General features: G+C 32.8%; 1 protein-coding gene across 1 annotated transcript in view; it reads left to right on the top strand.

The window, feature by feature from the left end:
* Nucleotides 1–13,301, top strand: part of LOC145330117 (semaphorin 5c-like) — a 79,815-nt gene extending 66,514 nt beyond the window's left edge. The window contains exons 14-15 of the mRNA XM_080174706.1: nt 8,041–8,230; nt 12,408–13,301. Coding sequence (XP_080030832.1) covers nt 8,041–8,230; nt 12,408–13,129 — 912 coding nt within the window. The 3' untranslated portion in view covers nt 13,130–13,301. The remainder of the gene's footprint in view (nt 1–8,040; nt 8,231–12,407) is intronic.
* Nucleotides 13,302–22,063: the final 8,762 nt, after the last annotated feature.

Here is a 22,063-nt window from a genome sequence, read left to right as displayed (position 1 = left end):
TTAATCTTCAGAAAGGGTTCTTTTGCAACATAATTTGGGATGTAATTGTCTAAACAATGTTTCGATTTTCTGAACATTTATCTATTTTTTTGATTGAAATACTGCCCACCTACATTTCACACAGACTCACACACACAAATACTCACACAGACATCCTACTATATATGAAGGGTTAAATTATGTTTGCTTTAACAATGTTCTTATACAGGGATCTAAAGGGATAAGACATTGTCTGATAAATCCCCAATAATGACACTCAAATTACCCCTTCTGTAGATTTTAATCAGTGGAACTCAAATTAATGCACCACCAATCAAAAGACCCCAAAGTTGTTAAGCCAATGTCATTATAAAACTTTGGGGACTAGTGTAATAAACAGCCCAATGTCCCCTTCCTCCCTGATATTCTTATCATGTGCATAACCAAATCCTTCCCACCCTTGTTTACCCTTTTCATGAATGGTTTTCTAAGGATTAAGAGCTTAGTAAGAGAGCTTAAAATTATACCCCATTTTAAAAAGTGCAATAATTTATATATTATTTATATTTGTTAATTGTTATTCTATCATATAAAGTAGTAAGGTTTTTGTGTTGTAGCTTAAGATTGCGATAATTTTGTCGTCCAGAAAAGTTAAAAACAAAATTGTTTTTCCCATAGGTGAATCATCTTTAACCCTTACAATTTTTCAACTCACTTTCCTAACCCTTTATGGCCGAAATTGACCAAGGAAGTCTGTAGACAAATGAATAAATATAGGTCAATTGATACATTGACTTGATAACAGAGAGACATAAAAACAGACAATTTTAACAGACATGTGATAATTGGATAATCACAGACTATTGATCTTTCATCACACTTTTAAAAAGTATACTTTCGTGCTATTAAGTATATTTTTTTGCAAGATTACGTGAAGGGAGACGAAATTAGACTATAAATTATACTGGTACCCAAAGTTTTATTTTCACGTTGCCTTTAAATAAATTTCAATCGGTATGATTAAACTAAAAAATTTAGATTAAACTTGAGCATATAAAATTAGCTTGAAAAATTAAGCATCTTCTTGATAATTAACCCTAGCAGCCCATACATGTTAATTACTTAACCCGTATTAATCCATCCCCCCAAATGAAATAACATAACCCTAATTATCCCCCCAAAAAATTGATGCATCTTAACCCTAATGAGTCTTTGTGTATGTGTTTGTTTACAGAGATGTGCAAGCTAGTCAAATTTTGGATGGAGGTGTTCATCCAATAACAATTTAATAGCCATTTATTTTCATATTAGAATTTCAAAAAACTTTTTAGATTATAAGAAAACTAGTTGCTTTGCCAATAACATCTACGGGAAGGCAAAGGGGAGGATCGAAATATAACCAAAAAAAACTACCTTTTTACATTTACAAATCTACCCTGTAAAGTATAACCCAAACGGAAAAACAATTTTTGAGAAACTAAGTTCAGACAAAAAAAACTTACTACTTTATTTTAGTTTTCGGAACAAAATGTATGGATTAAAATTGTCATTTTTATTTGTTTATTCAAAAAGCTATAGATCTAAAATTCGTGGATTTAAAAAAAAATATTTTCGTCGATTTTCTGTTTTTGGGAAACATATGATATTAACCCTGGCCCATGTTGTAATTTGGCAGAATAGAAAGTTTTACTTGGGACGGATGTATCCATCAAATTATTATTATTATTATAATTGCAGAATTATTCTGAAAAAAAATTTCTATAAACACCTATCCCTCTTTAACGCTATATATGGGTATTAGGACCACAATGTATTTGGTTTTGGGCCGTTATACCCCCCCCCCCCCCATATATTCAATCCAAACACTTTCCCCGACTAACAATAGTTAAGCCCCACCCCGCCCCCCCAATAGTTAATCCATATATTTATTACTTAATGCTTACAGGAAAACATAGATTTAAGCATAGTGTAATTACAAATCATAGAAAATTATTTCTACTAAAAAAACAACAAAAAAAGGATATTATTCCCTATATATCTATTTATTTTCCTTTGATTTAAAAACTTTTGCTAAATCTTAGTTAGTTGTATGGGGTGTTTAGGAATAGGGGTCATTAAGTCAAACTTTCTTGGTTATATCGCATTCTTGGCCTAAGCTTTTGGGTTAGATGACCCCCCCCCCCCACACACATTATTTTTGTGGTTCACTCTTCACTCCAGGGAGGAAGGGGACATGGAATATTAATTTTACCGGTCCCCAAAGTTTTGTAAACACAGCCTTTGTTGGTGACTTTTATTGATTCTTGATTGGGTTGCACAAACATTCAGTGTCGATACTTTTTAACCATTAATCTATAGAAGGGGTAATTTTGGAGTGATGTGTAATTGAATTAATCGTCCATTGTCTAATGGCTTATCCATGATTCCCTGTTCAAAAGCTTTCTAGTATTTAAATACTAATCATCCGTATATGCAGAAAATCATAAGTTAAAGTATGGTTTTAGTTAAAATGTAAATGATTTCTTAGGAAGCGTAGCTTCTTCTATGCTATTAATGAGGTTGGCCTGTCTGTCTTTTGAGCGGAAAGTAGGCCGGGTTGCTTAAGCAATAATATATAGAAACTTCTTCGCTACTAGTTGATGCTATCGCACTTGTTCCCTATTAATTACTTGGGAAAGTCTAAAACCCTAATCTATAAATGAACTCATTAAACTGAAAGAAATTGTCTCACGTTTTTTTGTTTGCATTTTTGTAGCGGAGCTACTCTATGATATGGTATGTCCGTCGTTATTCTTGTTACGGTCCCAGTATTTGAATTTGCAGTCGTTCCTTAAAATTAGACTTTTTCAATAGTTTTGCTACCCATAAATAGGCTTTTAGATCAGGAAGGGAGGAGACATTAGCCTGTTTATTACTCCAGTCCCCCTAGTTTTTTTAAATATTGCTTTCTTATTCGTTGGCTTAGCAACTATGTGGACTTACATTTTGATTGGTTGGTTCATTTAGATGAGTATCTAAGCTTTTCAACAAACTGTTATCTATACAAGAGATAATTTTGTTTATCATCATTTGGGGTGTATATCAAAATATTGGCTATTGTCTTATCACTTTAGATCACTGTTTTTTGAACAAATAGCTATTAGGTGCGAAATAAATCTTTAAATAAAGATAAAAAGCACAATAAAACTATAAAAACTAAAAGTAAAAAACAAAGAAAATCTGGCAAAAAGAGCTAGTTTAAAATGTTTTATTGGGGGCGAAATAAAATCAAACATAGATTAATTCCAGGGATCTAAAGGGATAAGTCAATAGCCGATAAACTGATAATCTCCAATGATGATAAACAAAATTTCCCTTATTAAAATTACAATTTGTGATTGAACGTTTGGACACTCAACTTAATGAACAAACCAATCAAATATCAATAAAAGTCCCCCAAGTTGTTAAGCCAACGAATAAGAAAGAATTATTACAAGATTTTGGGGACTAGTGTAATAAACAGCTTAATGTCCCCTCCCTCCCTTGACTGTTACTCGAATAAAAACAAAAAAAAACAATTGTGTCCATTAGTAGCGCAACAATAACGAACTTACAAAATAAATTAAATTTTTCCTTTTCGTCTAAAAATATTTTTGTAATATTTTTAATGGCTTTGTCTCTAGCATTTAGAGGCTCTGTGTGTCAAGAGTAAAGATTGACAGATAGATAGCCTAAAACCACCCCATGACCTTATTTGGTTGAGTTGATAGCGAGATCTTAATAGACAAACAAAAAAATCTTTGTTAAACTAGCTGCGCTAATAAAATTGTAACTTAAATAAAAACAAAATGTTAATAAAATGACTTTGTTTATCAATGGCGTTTATAATATCCAAGTGTGAATTGAAATTAAATTAAAATCAAATAAAATTCATAATAAGGGGTGAATATTGATCACAAAACTAATCCATCTCCATTTTTTGGAGGTAAAAGTTAATAAGATTAATATTGCACATTTTTGTACTATAAGTTGAATAAAAAAATTTGAATATTTAAATTTTTCAAGTGCTAGAATAATATTTGTATACAAAAGGGGAGGGGGGGTAGTTCAATAAAAGCGTTTGAACTTAAATAAAAATAACAGGATGTCTGCCTTTACCGAAGGATCTCGCTAACTGCTGAACCGATATGATTCTTCTTTACAACTTAGCTTCTCATAGGTCCAGGGAAAGTATATAATTTTTTTATGGTATGAGTACCACCACCTTCACAAGAAAAAAATTAACCACGCCCCCCCCCCAAAAAAAAAAAACTTTATTTTTAAACTAAAATTTAAAATAAGCCAGGGGTCGGCCATCCCCCACTCCACCCACTCAAGTGCTCCCAGAGGCGTATCCGCTAGTTTCTCATATTCTATTACTCATTTGATGCACTTCATGTAACTACCCTTTGCAAATTCACTCTAATTAATGAGTTTCTAAATGAAAGTGAATTTGTTTTGTCTTTAACAGACATTTTATGTCCTAATATATTGTGTAGAAGCGAAGCTTTTAACAGTTAGGGTCTGTACATCCATAATTCAAATCGTTAGTGACTCAATTATGCATGATAAAAATCAAAATTGAAATTATAATAATCCTAACCTAGCCAAAGATCTCGGAAACTGCTGGTCCGAATTGACTCGGCCTTTATGGGAAGCTTTATAATTGTCTTTGGGTGGTTTTAGGCTGTTTTCCTGACCTCCTTTTCACATCCCTGAGGCTAGGGGCGTTTTAGCTCGTATGTTTGAAGGATAAGCTACTGTATTTCACACATACATATATACTTTCAATACCTATTATGTCTAAAGACATTTTGACTGCGTGAAATGAACTATAATAATGTTCAATTGTTATTACGAAGAATTTTATAGAAATTCACATTATAGCTTAACCTTAACCTTCATGGCTGCACTTTACAGAATTAAAGAACGGGTAATATGAAAAAAAGATTTCATATTTTTAGTAGCGAAGCTACTCTATAATTCGAAATGTCCGTCCGTCTGTCCGTCTGAGACAAATAGGGGGAAACGTGATTTTCTCGGCTCCTATAAAAGATAGACAGCTGAAATTTTTAGTGAAGATTCTTATAACATATGCCCATCTAATCTATACATTGTTTTGTCCATACGTCTGTTATTTGGGGTGCTAGATCGTTTCCTACATTTTTACATGTTTTTCTGATTTTCTCAACTCCTTTTTAAGTTAATGGACTGAAATTTTCAGGGATTGCTTAAATTTACATTTTACATATTTTCCTTAAGTTTTATTTCGATTTTCATATTAATAGGGGTGCTAGATCGATTCCTAGATTTTTAGGTTTTCTATTGTTTTCTCAATTCCTATTCAGGATTTGCGGCTGAAATTATCAGGGATTGAATATGCTCATATTCTACATATTTCCATCAAGTTTCATTAAGATTTGTTTATAAATTGTGGTGCTAGATCGATTCCTAGATTTTTAATTTTTCGTGATTTAAAGGTTGCGTGATTTTGAAGTTTTCGTCATTTTTCTATTTCATCAAATATATAGGATGACACTTGTATATTGTAAATATATTCATAATTTACATTCATAGTTTCTGAGCTTCGCTACTTATGGATGCTGTCATCCTTGTTTAATAAGGGAATCTAATAATTTGTGTATGCCATTTTTTTAAAATGTGCACGTTGAAATCATTCAAATAAAATTAAGAATAAGAATTCAAGAATAGATATTTAATGCATTGTATTATAAGACAGCTTTCCGCGGATATTAAAAAATATAAGATTAAAACCAGTTTTGTTAGACCTTAGGGGCCGAAGTCCCGGGCTAATATGTATATAATATAATAATATATATAGACTTGGATGATTTTTATTGTAATATTCGTGAAAAATGTCTGTAATACGATACTATACTTGATTTTTCAGTATGGCTGAGAATCGGTTCTATTTTAGCGGATGTTAATCGGTTTCTAAGCCATTCTGGAAATTTGCTTCTTCATTTATCCCTGTTAAAAAATGTGATACAGAGAACAAAGGAATTAAGCACTTGGAAGGTCAGCTAAATTTGAGTTTCCGATTGTGTACATAGCACCCTCACTCATCCTATCTCAATATTTACTACTAGCCAAAAAAGCTTCAAACTTCCAAAAAAAAATAATCAAATTTTGAATGCATAATGTAGAAATCGTTTATACATTTAATCGCTTTTCCCTTTGACCGGAGTAGCTGAAAATAGCTTTTGCAATAGTTGAGTTATCTGCTGTACAACTTCGGAAATTAGAGAAGAAATAGTCAATCAATTTTCAGTTGAACACTTGGAAGCACATTGAATGCAACCAGGGATATTAAGGGATAAGACAATGTACGTTAATTTGATGTACATCCCCAATAATGATAAACAAAATTATTTCTTTAGAAGGAAGCCTGTTTGCTTAAATTAGACGAATCTGCTATTAAAATAGTAGAATAAGAATGAAAATGGCTGATAAATTGATGTACATCACCAATGATGATGCACAAAATTACCCCCTTCTTTACACTTAGTGGTCGAAACGTTTGGTCACTCAATTTCATAAACCAACTAATCAACATTCAATAAAATTCCACAATGCTGTTAAGCCAACGAATAAGTAAACATTATTATAAAAACTTTGGGTACTGGTGTAATAAACAGCCCAATGTCCCCTCCCTTCCTGATATTAACACATGAAATAATATTATTGTTAAGCCTATATACAAACATATCAAGTAGTTCTGAACAAAACTTTATAATCTATAGGGTTAATAAAAATATTTCCAGTATGGCTGCGAAACCGATTAATATCCGGTGGATTAGAACCAGGTCTCAGGCAAACTGAAAAATCATGTACAGCATCGTATTAAAGACAGTTTTCCATGAATATTAAGATAAAAATTATAAGATTGATACCAGTTTTGTAAGCCCTGGCTATTGGCCCCTCGGTACTAACAAAACTGGTTTTAATCTTATAATTTTTTATTTTTGTATCAGCGGAAAGCTGTCTATAATACGATGCGTTAAAGTAATACCTAATCAAATAAGCTTTTTTTAGATTTGACTTTAAAAATTACCCTTAGCTCTAAGCGTGATTGGTTATTTATTAATTTAGCATGGAAGCTTTCTTTCAAAAGAAAATGTACTAAAAAAAATTAAAAATCGCCGACATTATAAAATTCAACCTTGATTTCTACTTACTGTTGAAAGTTAAGTATCAGACATGTAAATAGTTTTAATCTTGTCATATGGTAATTTTATCAAGTATCCAAAAGGACTGTCTTATTTGATTTAATTTTTTAAAGAGTTTTATTCCCAAAAACTAACAAATTAATGTACATTGCATCCCCAATGACGATAAACAAAACTACATTTTGTAAATTACAATTATTGGTTAAAAAGTGTAAACACCAATAAATCAAGTATCTAAGTTTTTAAAAAACTTTGGGTATTAATATAATTTACAGTCCTGTTCCCCTAGAAAAATTTAATATACACAAAAAAATATTGATTTGGACAGTCTTTTTAAAAATAAATAAAATAATTTTGAATATTCAGTAGATATTAAATTAAATATTTGTTTAATAAATTTTAAATATATTCATTACATTTATAGTAGCACAGATAAGACAATGGCCGATAAATTGATATAGCTTATACATTCCCAATGATGATACTCAAAATTACCCCTTCTGTAGATTACAAGTAGTGGTTGTATCGTTTAGACACTCAACATATTAAACCAACGAATCAAAAATCAATAAATGTCCCAAAGTTGTTAAGCGAACAAATAAGGAAATATTATTGTAAAACCTTGAAGACTAGTGTAATAAATAGCCCATTGTCCCCTCCTCCCCAGGCTGCAGCTACTCTATAATTCTAGTTTGTCTTATTATAACACAGAAGTGTCAAGAAACAATATTAAAGATTATACATACTTTCTATTTAGTACCTAAAAAATTAGATTTGAATTTTCTAATTTTTGTCGGACAAAATTATCCTTGTTATTTAAAACATTTTGTTCAAAATAAATATTTAATTTCAGGCTGGACGAATTGGTGACGAACGGCGGTACTGCTACGGGCCAGGGCGGTGTACAACAATCGGCGGCGGCGCGGGAACCTCGGTTACATCGCCTGAGGCGTTCACCTCTTGGTCTGCGTGCTCCAGAGAGTGCGGCGGCGGCAAACAGTTCAAGCTGCGCGTGTGCCCCCCAGGACAAGATGATTGTATAGGTAAGCTTTATCTTAATTGCTGAGGAGCTTCGCTCCAACAAAAAATGACATTTCAAGTAACTTGGGTGGCTAATCAATATTTCAAAATATTTCAGCAAAAATACGTTTAAAATTTGTTCTTAAAATATAACGGAGAAAGTAAAAAACAAAACAAAAAACATTGAAATACCCAACAAGAAAAATTATGTTTAGAAGTAATGAAAATACAGTAAATCAAAAAACTTATAACTGACAATATCCAGGCATCTAAAGGGATAAGACAATGGCCGATAAATTGATGTACATCAATATTGATGATATACAAAATTATCTATTTTGTAGATTACAATTAGTGGTTACCCAACTAATTGAACCAACAAATACAAATTCAATAAACAAAACAAGCCCACAAAGTTGTGAAGCCAAAGAATAAGAAAACGTTATTATTATAATAAACAGCCTATTGTCGCCTTCCTTCCCGATAACAGCTGAGTAGTGGGTTTATTCTGCTTTTTAAAAACATATAGAACAGACAAATATTAGTTATAGAGTAACTGCGCTAGTATAATTGTTGCCAAAACATTATGGTTAAAACAGCCCAACACACAGTTACAGGGCTCGGCAGCCGCGCGTCAGCCGCGTGTAAGCCTTCATGAAATTGTCAGATTATAACTTTATAAATCTGCAGGATGTATAAACCTGTTCCTAAGCAGACAATACATCTTTTCACAATTATTTTTTTTTTGCTCAGAAGCTGGTTTAAATTTAAAGGCTTTTACGCGGCTGAGGCACGACTGCCGAGCCCTTGTTACTAATAAGAAAATAATGATCTTGTTTGTTTAGTAGAAATAGGTGTTTTCTACAACTCCTATTTTGGGATACAACTATTTAAACAGATGTGTTTTTAAAGGCATTTTTAGTAGTAAAGCTACTCTTTAATTAGGGATTGTTAGTCCGTCCTCCACACGTGTAGACACACTGACAAAAAGCAGGGAGGAAGGGGGCCATGGGCTGTTTATTACACTATTCCCCAGGGTTTGTAATGACGTTTTCTTAGAGTTGGCAAAAAAAACTTATGGAACTTTTATTGAATTTTGATTGGCTGGTTCATTAAGTTGAGTGTTGACTGATTTAATCACTTTTGTAATCTACAGTAAGGGTAAATTTGTTAATCATCATAGGGGATGTATTCAATTTATCGGCCTTTTTCTTATCCCTTTAAATCCCTTGACAAAAAGCCTTTTTTATACTACTAAGCTTTTCTTTGACTTATTGTATTACAAATTAATCTTTTATGAATTAAAAAAAAATAGCAGTTAAGTTTGTTTTCTTAACTGACATAAATGGTATTAACTTGTATTGCTGAGCTATTTATGGATAATCCTACATATAGTTAATTTCCAAGCAATAGCGACGCCGTATATGCAAAATTTAAAAACTACTAAAGTATCAATCATTTAAACTAGGCTTTTTACAATGGATATAGAATGCGTGGATATATTGACAGGGGGAAATTTGTTGTTAATTTAGGTTGAAAATATGGATCTCATTTATTGGTCAGTTCGTTTATCCTATGTAGTGAAGGGGATGGGGTAAAGTGGGTCTTAGTGGTAGTTTAGCCAGCTGCTAGAATTACTATATTAGAGTACATAAAAATCTGGTTCAACATCCAATTAATAATACATCGATTGCTTTTACTTTCTCTTAGCAAATTATAATAAAGAAAACACTATTTTGAATTTTTGGGTAAAATTAGGCCTTTTTAGAGAATACATTAGCATAATGGGTAAAAATGTTTAAATTATAGCTTGAAAATTTGAAGCCTTTTTGCTTTATGAGCATTTTAGAGCTTGCACTTGTTGTCCTTTAGATATAAATTCAAATTTTGGGTATTATTATTCGGTCCGTTGGGGTTAACAAAACTTGTTTTAATCTTATCATTTTTAATTTTGATATCCGTGGAAACTGTTTAAAATACGATGCGATAAGTAAATATTTTCACCAATTTGCTTTAGAGACATTCAAACTAGACTTGAATAGAAACTTTGCTACAAAAAAAACTATTTTTTTACCCACTATGCCATTTAAAATATACTGTTTTGGTATTGCACTAAAAATAACTTTTTGCAATGTGCAAATATTGTCAGGGTTGTAAAATATACTGGTTTTTAGAGCTCTCTCATTGCTTATATTAAAAACTCTGGGCACTTTATAAAATATTAATTGGTTGTTAGTGTCTAAACCTTTCAATTAATGGATAATTTTGTTTATCATCAATATGAACATACATTATTTTATCATCTATTGTCTTATCCCTTAAAATCCTTGAAATTGAGTGCAATTCTTTAATTTAGGGACTCATGTTTTGAGTCACTGTTTTTTATGGTATAGCAGCTACTCTAAAACTTGAGTATGTCCGTCTGTACAACAGAGTACATCTTTTTAAGTTGTCAATAAAACTAGAAAAAAACTGCTCAGTTTTGTTGATTTTATTTAAAAACTATTTATACCTAATTAGCAGAAGAAAATGTATTTCTAATAATGTATGTAATTTTACTCTACTTACTGCGACGTTATGACAGACAGACGGCTGGACATACGTAACATACATCATCATATATTAGTAAAAAGATGTACCGAAGAAAATCGCTAAACCGATATGGTTTGCCTTTACAATGTAGCATCTCTTAGGTCCTTGGAAGGTTTATAGCTACTTTTAAGAAGGGTACCACCACCATCACAAAAGAAATCGTCTTTAAAATCATTTCTTTTTGAAAACTGAAATTAAAAATGAGGCGTGATAGGCCCCCCCTCCCTCTCTCTCTACCTAAATTACCACTTAATGCCCCTAGAGGCGTAGCCGCTGGTTAGTTATAAAACAACTGAACTTCTTAATAAATATTAAATGGTAAATTTTGTTTGAAACTAAAATTTACATAAACAAGGATGACAACATCCATAAAAGCGAAGCTCTGAAACGGTAGGACAAACGGACATTAACACTTGTATAATGTCAGAACTGAATAATCAGAATGCGAATGTATAAGAGTCAAAGCAAAATTGTAAGTAAATTTGTTAGGATAATGTTTATGGACATACTTACATTTTTAGGACTTGATTATAGAGTTGCTTTGCTTATAAAATTGTACTTTGTTGTCCCAGGAATCAGTATACCAAAAATCAGACCAATCGGATAATTAGCTCACATACAAATTTGTTGTTAAAAATGTAAAAAAAATCAACATGTTTAAAATAGACGTACGGACATTCTGGTAATGACTATAGAGTTGCTACGCTTTCTAACTCGTACCTAACTATTACAGGAATAACCATGCAAAATTTGAAATCGATAGGACAATTCTAACATGCCTTAATTAACGAAAAAAGTTATTTAAAAAAGTAAAAAAATCAATATGTTAAAAATGGACGTACGGACATTTTGGTAATGATTATAGAGTTGCTACGCTTTCTAAATCGTACCTAACTACTAAAGGAATCACCATGCAAAATTTGAAATCGATAGGACAATTCTAACATGTCTAAATTAACGAAAAAAGCTATCCGTTACGGACGTACGGACGGACGGACGTACGGACGGACGGACCGACCCTAATTATAGAAAAGCTTCGCTTTTAAAAAGCTTAATTATGAAATATGTCTTTACTAATCGGATTAATTTATTCTTTCTTGTCACACCAGTACCAGACTTACCAGGGATCTTAAGGGATAAGACATGGAGGATAAATTAGTTTACATCCCCAATGACGATAAACAAAAGTACTACTACTATTGCTAAAAGTTTGTACAACCCAATAAAGTACCCAAAGTATATGCCAACAAATGAGTTTACGATTTTATAAAACTTTGGGTACTGTATTTTATATTACAGTCCAATGTCCCTTACCTTCCTGTAAAGACTTACAAACTAAGAAGAAATAGGAAAATTATGAATTTTAATGTCCACCAAGGATAACTATGTCACAATTAGCAAGCAATTACAGTAACTTCATTTTTGCTAAAGTAATAACAAATTGTAAAGGGGTTGATGGGGGTTATCGCAAGTATAGCCAGCTGCAAGCATCACTTTATCTGAGTACATTAAAATCTGGTGCAATATCCAAGTAATAATATATCGATTTATGTTTCAATTCTTTGATTATTGTCCAATTTTAAAAAACTAATATTCCGTCTTTTACAGGTAACAGTTTGCTGGAGCAGGAGTGTAACACCCAGCCGTGTCCTGGCACCTGGGGCTGTTGGTCCGCCTGGTCCCGCTGCTCGTCCCAGGGCCGCCGCTCCCGCACCCGCCAGTGCGAAAGCCCAACCGGCGGCGAGGCGGACTGCCTGCAAAACAGCGGCGACGAATCTTTCGAAGAGGAGGATTGCAGTCTGGATTCGCCGCAGTTGCGCAATATGGATGGCACTGACCGCGAGCTGTTGCCGGTATCCGCAACTGTTTCTATCAACATGGTTATCGGCGCCTGTGTTTGCGGTTTCCTTGTCGGCAGCAGCTTAGCCGCCTTGTTAGTGTATTATTATTTCAAGTACAGAAAATCTGCGAGTGATCCTGCGGCGGGAGCCGCTGGCGGCTGCGTTGCTTCGCCGCACTACATCTCCGCCAAATCCCAGAATCTCTACGTCTCGCTGCCGATGCTGGATCTCAAGCACAAGCAGTTGGGCGGCTCAAACAGCGGCCCCGGCAGCTGCTCGACCGACAGTAACTACAGCGGTACCCTGCGGTCCAACGCGACGGGAACGTTGCGCAGCAAAGCTGGCTCTTCCGTGTATGGAAATAGTAAACCTGGCGAGTATGAAACTGCCACAATTAAGCGTTCACACTCGCGGCGGGATTCGAGCTTGATAACCAGCGGCGGAGCCGCCATCAGAGCAGATTTAGACTCGGAACAGTTGTTTTCTTAAATAAAAATTTCAGAAAGAAGAAATTTTTAGAATAATTTAAATAATAAATATTTCATAGATCTCAAAGATCAAAGGAAAAACTTTCAGTAAAAAGTGCCAAAAAGTGCCATTTTTCATAAAATAAATAAAACATTATCTTACAAGTGCCATGAACTTGAAGCGAAAAAGTGCCTTTCAAAATGTATTGATGTTTTTAAATTGGTATTAATTATTATTTAGTAAATTGTTAGAAATTGAAGAATATGTGATAACTTATTATTATTGTATTAAAAGATTAGATTTTTAATTTATTTTTTGGATGTCCAATTATTTTTGATTAGAAATCTAATTTTTTTACTTGTGCAGCTACTCTATAACTTTTATGTTCGTTCGTCTGGTAGAAATCGACCGTTTAATTTTTTTTTAAGAAAATTTTTTTTAAATTAAAATTAATAGTTATTTATCGCATCGTATTATGGACAGCTTTCCGCAAATATTAAAATTTAAAATTACAAGATTAAACCTAAGTTTTGTTACCTCATACGGGCCGAAGTCCCTGGCCAACAGATCTGGTATTAATTCTATGATTTTTATTTTAATATCCCAAGAAAATTGTCTGTAATACGAAGGTTAATTTTTCAGTATGGCTGAAAACCGGTTCTAATCCAGCGAATATTAACGGTTAATCGAAATCAAATCATCTCTTTATTGCTGCTGTGCTATTTAAGGATTTATTTGTCCTATTTTTTCCATATACGATCTCAAATTTAATTTTTTTTCTCATTTAATTTAGATTGTTTTTGAAAGCTCCAAAGTAATAATTAATTGGCAAAATTTTATTAGAAAACTTTATTTTTAAACAATCCTTACATTAATAATGTCAATATCTTTACCTAACTTTATTTATTGTGTATTTTTGATCATGATGGTTATAAAATTATCATGAAAATTATCTTTTTAAACCGTATTTCGAAGATAAAACTTTGGCTACTTTCATCCATTTTTAAAAATTACATTTTTTCGAGCTTTCAATTATTTAGATCAACTTTTCATCTATTAAAAATCATGGATAATGGAAAGAAAACGAAGTTGCGGGTTTCATTGTACTTATTACAGTAGCTTTTCTCCTATTTCTAGCCACTGTGGGGGGCTCTAGCACTGCGGGGCAATCATTAACATTTACTTAACCTTTTAAAAGCTACTGTGAAAATAAAATCCGCAACCTCGTTTTCTTTCCATGACCCAAATCATTGTATATTAAACATCACCATTTTATTTAGTGATAAAATGCTGCATTTTGCTTGCTAATGTGCATGCATATTTTTTTAATTCCAGCCAAACAGCCTACCGGCAATCTTGAATAACCAAGATGACTCTAAACAATGCACAGGGAGCGCGCATAACCCAAAACGCGCAAAAAAATATTTTTTTATTGCGCGTTACATTATCCGCTGCTGATTAGGTAGGGAAGGGGACATTGGGCTTTTTAAAAGCGAAGCTTTTCTATAATTAGGGTCGGTCCGTCCGTACGTCCGTCCGTCCGTACGTCCGTCCGTACGTCCGTCCGTCCGTCACGGATAGCTTTTTTCCGTTAATTTATACATGTTAGAATTGTCCTATCGATTTCAAATTTTGCATGGTGATTCCTTTAGTAGTTAGGTACGATTTAGAAAGCGTAGCAATTCTATAATCATAACCCAAATGTCCGTACGTCCATTTTAAACATGTTGATTTTTTACTTTTTTAAATAGCCTTTTTCGTTAATTTAGGCCTGTTAGAATTGTCCTTTCGATTTCAAATTTTGCTTGGTAATTCCTGTAATAGTTAGGAACGAGTTAGAAAGCGTAGCAACTCTATAATCATTACCAGAATGTCCGTACGTCCATTTTAAACATGTTGATTTTTTTACATTTTTAACAAGAAATTTGTATGTGACCTAATTATCCGATTGGTCTGATTTTTATTATACTGATTCCTGGGACAACAAAGTACAATATTATAAGCGAAGCAACATTATAATCAACTCCTAAAAATGTAAGTATGTTTATAATCATTATTCTGTATCAAGCAGTTTTTCAACAAATTTACTTACAATTTTGCTTTGACTCTTATACATTCGCATTCTGATTATTCAGTTCTGACATTATACAAGTGTTAATGTCCGTTTGTCCTACCGTTTCAGAGCTTCGCTTTTATGGATGTTGTCATCCTTGTTATTTATTTTTTATACACTTGTCCCCAAAGTCTTAAAATAACGTTTCTTATTAGTTTGACTAACAATTTTGGGGACTTTAATAAAATTTTGATTAGTTGGTTCAGTAAGTTGAGTGTCCAAACATTTCAACCACTTATTCTAATCTACAGAAGAGGTGATTTTGTGTATCATCATTGGGTATGTACATCAATTAATCAGCCATTGTCTTACCCCTTTACATCCCTGCTTTATTACGATGTTTTATATAATTTTTGGTAGGTTGTTTTGGCTTATTAACATAATTCACCATATTTTTGAAAAGATATTCAAAATAAGCTATTAATTAAAATGCAAATGTATCAATGAACACAAAATATATGTAAAATTGTAAATTTTTATCTTAGTAAATAGTTTTTATATTAAATGTTATTGATTGTTCTCTTTCTAAATCAAAGTACAACATTTAAAAATCTTAATTCAGCTCATTTACTTTTGAAACTGCTTTTAAATCCAATTTAATTAAAATAAAAATAATCTTTTTTTTTAATTTAAAAAAAAAATATGTAAAATTTTGTAATAAATAATTTTGTTATATATCTGACTGTCTCATATGTTATGTATGAATTTAAATTCTATAATATCCATACTTTCTGTTTTTAATAATAAACTATTTTCAATAAAAATTTGTTTTTTTATCCTATATCTACACCCCTGTCCTGGATAAAATGTTTATTTAAAAAAACATGCGCATTCAGTTTTTTTCATTTCCTGAGAGATTTTTGTCCCCCAATTCCAAAAATATCTCTCCCGAAATCCTAGCTGTTCTATAAGATCTCCAAAAATGCAAATTACTTTTGGTACTGATTTTTCAATATTTTTTCAATAAACTAATAAGAAATTTTGTTCAAAACATGTTTTAGTGAACAGTAAAAAGGGTTTATAGCACCTTAGATTATACATCCCTTGAATGCCAACAAGACCTTACAGAATTGATAAGAAATACCTGCCATTTTGACCCTTATTAACGGTTAAACATAGCCATTTCTGGTTTTAATTAGAAAAGACATTAAAGGAGCAGTTCTTGGGACTTGACTAAGAAAAACAAAGTTGTAGAACTCCTCTAGTAGTAAACCCTTATATAAAATATAGGTTTCAGGTCAATTTAAGGTTCCAGGTATGATCCTCCAGGTCTCCAGAAATCTTTAAAAGCCTAATGTGACCGCAATTTTTGACTTAGAGACTTAAAATTTTAAAATTAAGCTTTTCTTACATGTCTATATAACATACATTTTCTAAAAAATTGTTTTCTACCTTTAAAAATAAGAAAATGACAGCCTTTGAAATTTTTACGTATAAAAGGACCTGAAAACATAGGTTGTTAAATAAAAGGGTGAAGGAAGCAAAAATTGACTTTGACTTACTTATAGTCAGAAATTCATTATCAAACAGGGGACATGCACACAAAGTCCTCTAGCCCTAATAGGAGCTGAGAAAATAGGGAGAGGGCGGGGTTTGACGCCCCCCCCCCCTCCAAAACCAATAATAATAATCTTAGGCAGATGCCCTTCTTACAGCTATTGTTAGGCTTGGTGAGTACTACAACATTGTTTTTCTTAGTCAAGTCTGAAAAACTGCTCCTTTTCAATGTCTTTTCTGGTTGAAACCAGAAATGGCTATGTTTAACAGTTAATAACGGTCAAAATGACAGGTATTTTTTTTATTGATTCTGTAAGGTCTTGTTGGCATTCAAGGGATGTATAATTTCAGGTGTGTTATACCCTTTTTACTGTTCACTAAAACATGTTTTTAACAAAATTTCGTATTAGTTGATTTAAAAATATTGAAAAATCAGTCCCAAAAGTAATGTGCCCTATTTTCTTAGCTCCTATTAGGGCTAGAGTGTGTGCATGTTTGATAATGAATTTCTGACTACAAGAAAGTCATGGTAAATTTTGCTTCCTTTGCCCTTTTATTTAATGACCTTTGTTTTCAGGTCCTTTTTTATTTAAAAATTTCAAAAGGCTGTCATTTTCTTATTTTTAAAGGTAGAAAATCAAATTTTTAGAAAATGTATATTTTTAAGTAAATTTTATATTAGAAATCTTAAAACATAAGTTTCAGTGGCCACAGCTGTACTTGGCAGCTGACAGCCGCTGCAGTCGGTAGAAATACAGATCTTGATATGTTATGTATACATGTAAGAAAAGCTTAATTTTAAAATTTGAAGTCTCTATGTCAAAAATTGCAGTCACATTAGGCTTTTAAAGATTTCTGGAGACCTGGAGGATCATACCTGAAACCTTAAATTGACTTGAAATATATATTTTATATAAGGGTTTACTACTAGAAGAGTTCTACAACCTTGTTTTTCTTAGTCAAGTCCCAAAAACTGCTCCTTTAATGTCTTTTCTGGTTAAAACCAGAAATGGTTATGTTTAACCGTTAATAAGGGTCAAAATGGCAGGTATTTCTTATCAATTCTGTAAGGTCTTGTTGGCATTCAAGGGATGTATAATCTAAGGTGTGATAAACTCTTTTTACTGTTCACTAAAACATGTTTTGAACAAAATTTCTTATTAGTTTATTGAAAAAATATTGAAAAATCAGTGCCAAAATAATTTGCATTTTTGGAGATCTTATAGAACAGCTAGGATTTTGGGAAAGATATTTTTGGAATTGGGGGACAAAAATCTCTCAGGAAATGAAAAAAACTGAATGCGCATGTTTTTTTAAATAAACATTTTATCCAGGACAGGGGTGTCTATAAGTATAGATGAATCCAGACATTTACATGGCCCAATTAGTAGGGAATCCTTTTCGTCTGCTAGCAAATTATTTTCTCTTCTTTTGTAGGGACTCGGCTGTGTTAGGATTACTGACGCTATTGATTGATGTTCAAAGACCCAATTGAAAGTTGGCAAAGGGTTCCAACCCCATGGCCGGGTAGAGTTACGGTCCCAGGACAATCGCAAGAGTCCCAAACGTCAGAGTGGAAACCTAACCTATTTTAAACTATCTTATAGGTTTTTCAAATGCCTAATCCCTGTGAGGGGCTTATTTGTATATTCATATCTTTACCTAACCTAACCTGTATAGAAATACTTCATTAAATTGATATTTTAACACTCCTGCGTATGTCCTGGAACCAGCTCGTGCCCCATCCATTCAATTATCCTATGAAATAAAGTAGTTAGTCCGTTAAGATCTCGATAATAACGGCTCCGTAAAAGCTCTCAATTGTATAGGGAAGCTTCTGTCCTCTTTAAGCTATTTAATTTTGAAATACTTTGGCCGGTATTAGGCTATTTTTCTTCTCCCTCCCTACTCGTTTTAATACAGATTCCCTGATAATAAACATGCAATGCGTGGAAATATTGACAGGGGAAAATTTATCGTTAATTTATGTTGCTAATATAAACCTCATTTGTTGGTTAGTTCGTTCAATTTATTTTTAGAAATAATATCCTGAATAATGATAATAGCTGGGATTCCAGTAAAAATTAAGGGTATATTTAGAAAATCACGCAACCTTTCCAAATGGGGATTTAGGAACAAAACCATCCCTACTAAGTACAATTCATGGTAAATTTCAGTGTTCGACTATGCACTTTAACGGAAACCGCCATGGAGTATAATTTAAACTGTGAAGGTCGACTTCTCCTCTCCAACCTTAAGTGCCCCTAGAAGCTTCTAGGGGCGTAGCTTCTAGTTATAATATACATTGCAACGTCCCCTCACTTTTTAATTTTGTTATAGCTTGTATTATGGCGGATTTATTTAAATGTCGTCCTATTTTATATATTTCCAAAAAATAGATCAAGAACAACACTTCTTCTATGCTAGGAAATTCTTACAAAATTATTAACATAAATGTTTTATGCTTACTAATATCAGATTAGACTTACAAATGAATTTTCTGTTTATTATGTTCTGACAGTCTACAAGTTCGTTTGTCCTTCCTTCTGATCATAGAGCTTCGCTTTTATGGATGTTGTTATGGATTTGCTAGAAAAAGATTGGGAATAGTCCCTTTCGTAACATCGCCCCATATGGGGCGATTCGTCGTATTTTTAAAATGGCTTTTTATAGGTTATTTTAGGTTAGGTTAGGTTATATTGGGTTAGGTGATTGCCCCACAGGGTTAGAGCCCCCCGCAGGGGCTAGAAATAGGAGAACAGCTACTGTGAAAAATATGAACAATCGCCCCATAAGGCGCGATGTTACGAAAGGGACTATACCCAAAAGTTTTATTGTATAAGCGTAGCAATTTTAAAACTATGACGTTAAAACCATCCGTATGATAGGTTTTATCCTACAATATAAAACAGTAAGGTTTTTGTACTTCAGAACATTCTGTTCCGAATAGGCTGAACTTTATAAGAATTATCCTCCACCCCTGCATTCGCTAATGGCTAGGGGCGAAGAAATCAAATATATCTATAATACAAAGTAGCTTGATGTCTGTCCGGCCGTCCGTCTGTCCGTCCGTCTGAAGCTTAAGATCTCGGTAACCACTGAACCGATTGGATTCTACTCTTCAGAGTATATACCTATCGGTCCTGTGGTGGTTTTAAGCTATTTTCTTGGGGGGTGGGACACCCCCAACCCCCCAAAAAATGTAAATTTATCCCCCCCCCCCCCAAAAAAAAATATAATTTTCTTGAGAACACATTAGACTATGAGCAGCACCAGTAGTAATTTTCTTGAGAACACATTAGACTATTTTTTTTACGAATTTTGCGAATTCGTTATTTAAACAAAAAAATGTTTTCCTGTTGGGTAGGTGCGAAAATTTGCGATCCGTTCTGCTAGGTAAGTAATAGAAGATGTAATTATACCTCTTGGGGAAAAAGCCCCTAGAGGCTAGGGGCGAAGCCACTAGTAGTGAATAAAGAGGGCATACCCGGCTTATGAATAAGATCTCACATTTGCCTTGAAGTATAAATGGAAAATAAAAAATGGCTGCCCTATAAGAAGAAAACAAAAGTTTTAGACATTTATATCAAGATTAGTTCCTGAAATTTTCAAAATATTCTAACGAGGGGTTTTTAGAAAATTAGATTTGAAATTTTCAAGTTCAATTTTCATCCCCTGAGTTACAGCATAATCATGACAAGAAAAGCAAAGATTATTTATTTAAAATTTTGAACAAGTTGGCTTTTATAAAGTTCTTCATAAAACCACTCCTGAAGGGAGTTTATTAATGGCTATTTTTATCAGTTGCTTTGCTAAGGTCACGGAAATTCAGCCTTAAATAAATCTTATATAGAGAGGTTTTAGACTTCATAAAAGCAAAGTTGTTCAAAATTTTAAATAAATAATCTTTGCTTTTCTTGTCATGATTATGCGGTAACTCCTAGGGGATGAAAATTGAACTTGAAATTTTCAAATCTAATTTTTTCAAAAACCCCTCGTTAGAATATCTAGATTAGAATATCTAATCTTGATATAAATGAACAAAAAAAATTTTCTTCTTATAGGGCAGACATTTTTGTTTTCCATTTACACTTCAAGGCAAATGTGATCTTCCTATCTATTATGAGTTTAAATATATCCCTAAAATCTCCTTTCCTTCCTTATTTCTCTGTTAGTCAGCAGTTATGCCGCACATTACTCCGAAAAGGGGAGGAGTAATTGTTTAGAGTTCTAATAAGCAGGGTGGAAATAGACATTGGGCTGTTTATTACACTAGGTCCCAAGGTTTTATCTTAAAGTGTCTTATTAGTTGGCTTAACAACTTTGGGGACTTTTTGGATTTGTGATTGATTAAGTTGGGTGTTCATTTACTTTCATCCACTAATTGTAATCTACAGAAGAGGTAATTTTTGGTTATCGTCAGTGGGGATGTACACCAATTTATCGACCTTTTTCTTATTCATTTAGATCCCTGGACAAAAGGCTTTTTTTATGCTACAAAGCTTTCCTAAGTTGAGTGTCCAAACGTTTCAACCGTTAATTGTAATCTACAGAAGGGGTAGTTTTGTGTATCAAGAGACATCACGCACTACCATTAGACAACGAGCAGAGGTTTAATAGTCATATCATCATTAGAAATTATTATAGAATCTGTAGATATATTGACCTAGGAAAATTTGTCGTCAATTTAGGTTGCTAATATAGACCTCATTTATTGGTCAGTCTATTAATCCATTAAGAGGGGAGGGGATAGGAATTAAGTGGATGGATCGTTATTTCAGTCACTTTATTAGAGCACATAAAAATCTGGTGCAACATCCAAGTAATTATATATCGATTTTAAGTATAAACAGAAAGCTACTCCTCCCAAAAAAAGACAATTTTGGATCTTTTAAATGCAAGCTTCTGACTTTCTATTTCAAAAGCGTAGTAAGTATAGTAAGAGTTATACTTCCCCCTGCATATGTTACTAAACTAGTGCAATTTAAGCTGACCCATTTATAGTGTAGCTTTAGATTTAGTGTATCTATTTTTAAAAGCAAGCCTTTTCTAAAATTAAGGTCGTTCAGTCATTTACTTAAGCATGTCAGAATTGGCATGGTGATTTCTGTAGTAGTTAGGTACGATTTAGAAAGAGTAGCAACACTACAAATGTTACAAGAATGTCCGTACGTCAATTTAAAACAATATTTATTGTGATATTAATATCCTAGCATTTGATTTTTGGAATACTTATTCCTATTACAACAAGGTACAATGTTATAAGCGAAGCATCTCTATAATTAAGTCCTATAAGTGTTAGTATGTCCTTTAACAGTATCCTGTATTAAATCAGTTTTTCAACT

The sequence above is a fragment of the Acartia tonsa genome, chromosome 10 (genome assembly GCF_053477335.1).
Source record: "Acartia tonsa isolate MP-2025a chromosome 10, ASM5347733v1, whole genome shotgun sequence".
NCBI classification, from domain to species: Eukaryota; Metazoa; Arthropoda; class Copepoda; order Calanoida; family Acartiidae; genus Acartia; species Acartia tonsa.
Note: the sequence above shows the minus strand (reverse complement) of the source record. Positions and strands in the feature narration are given on the sequence as shown.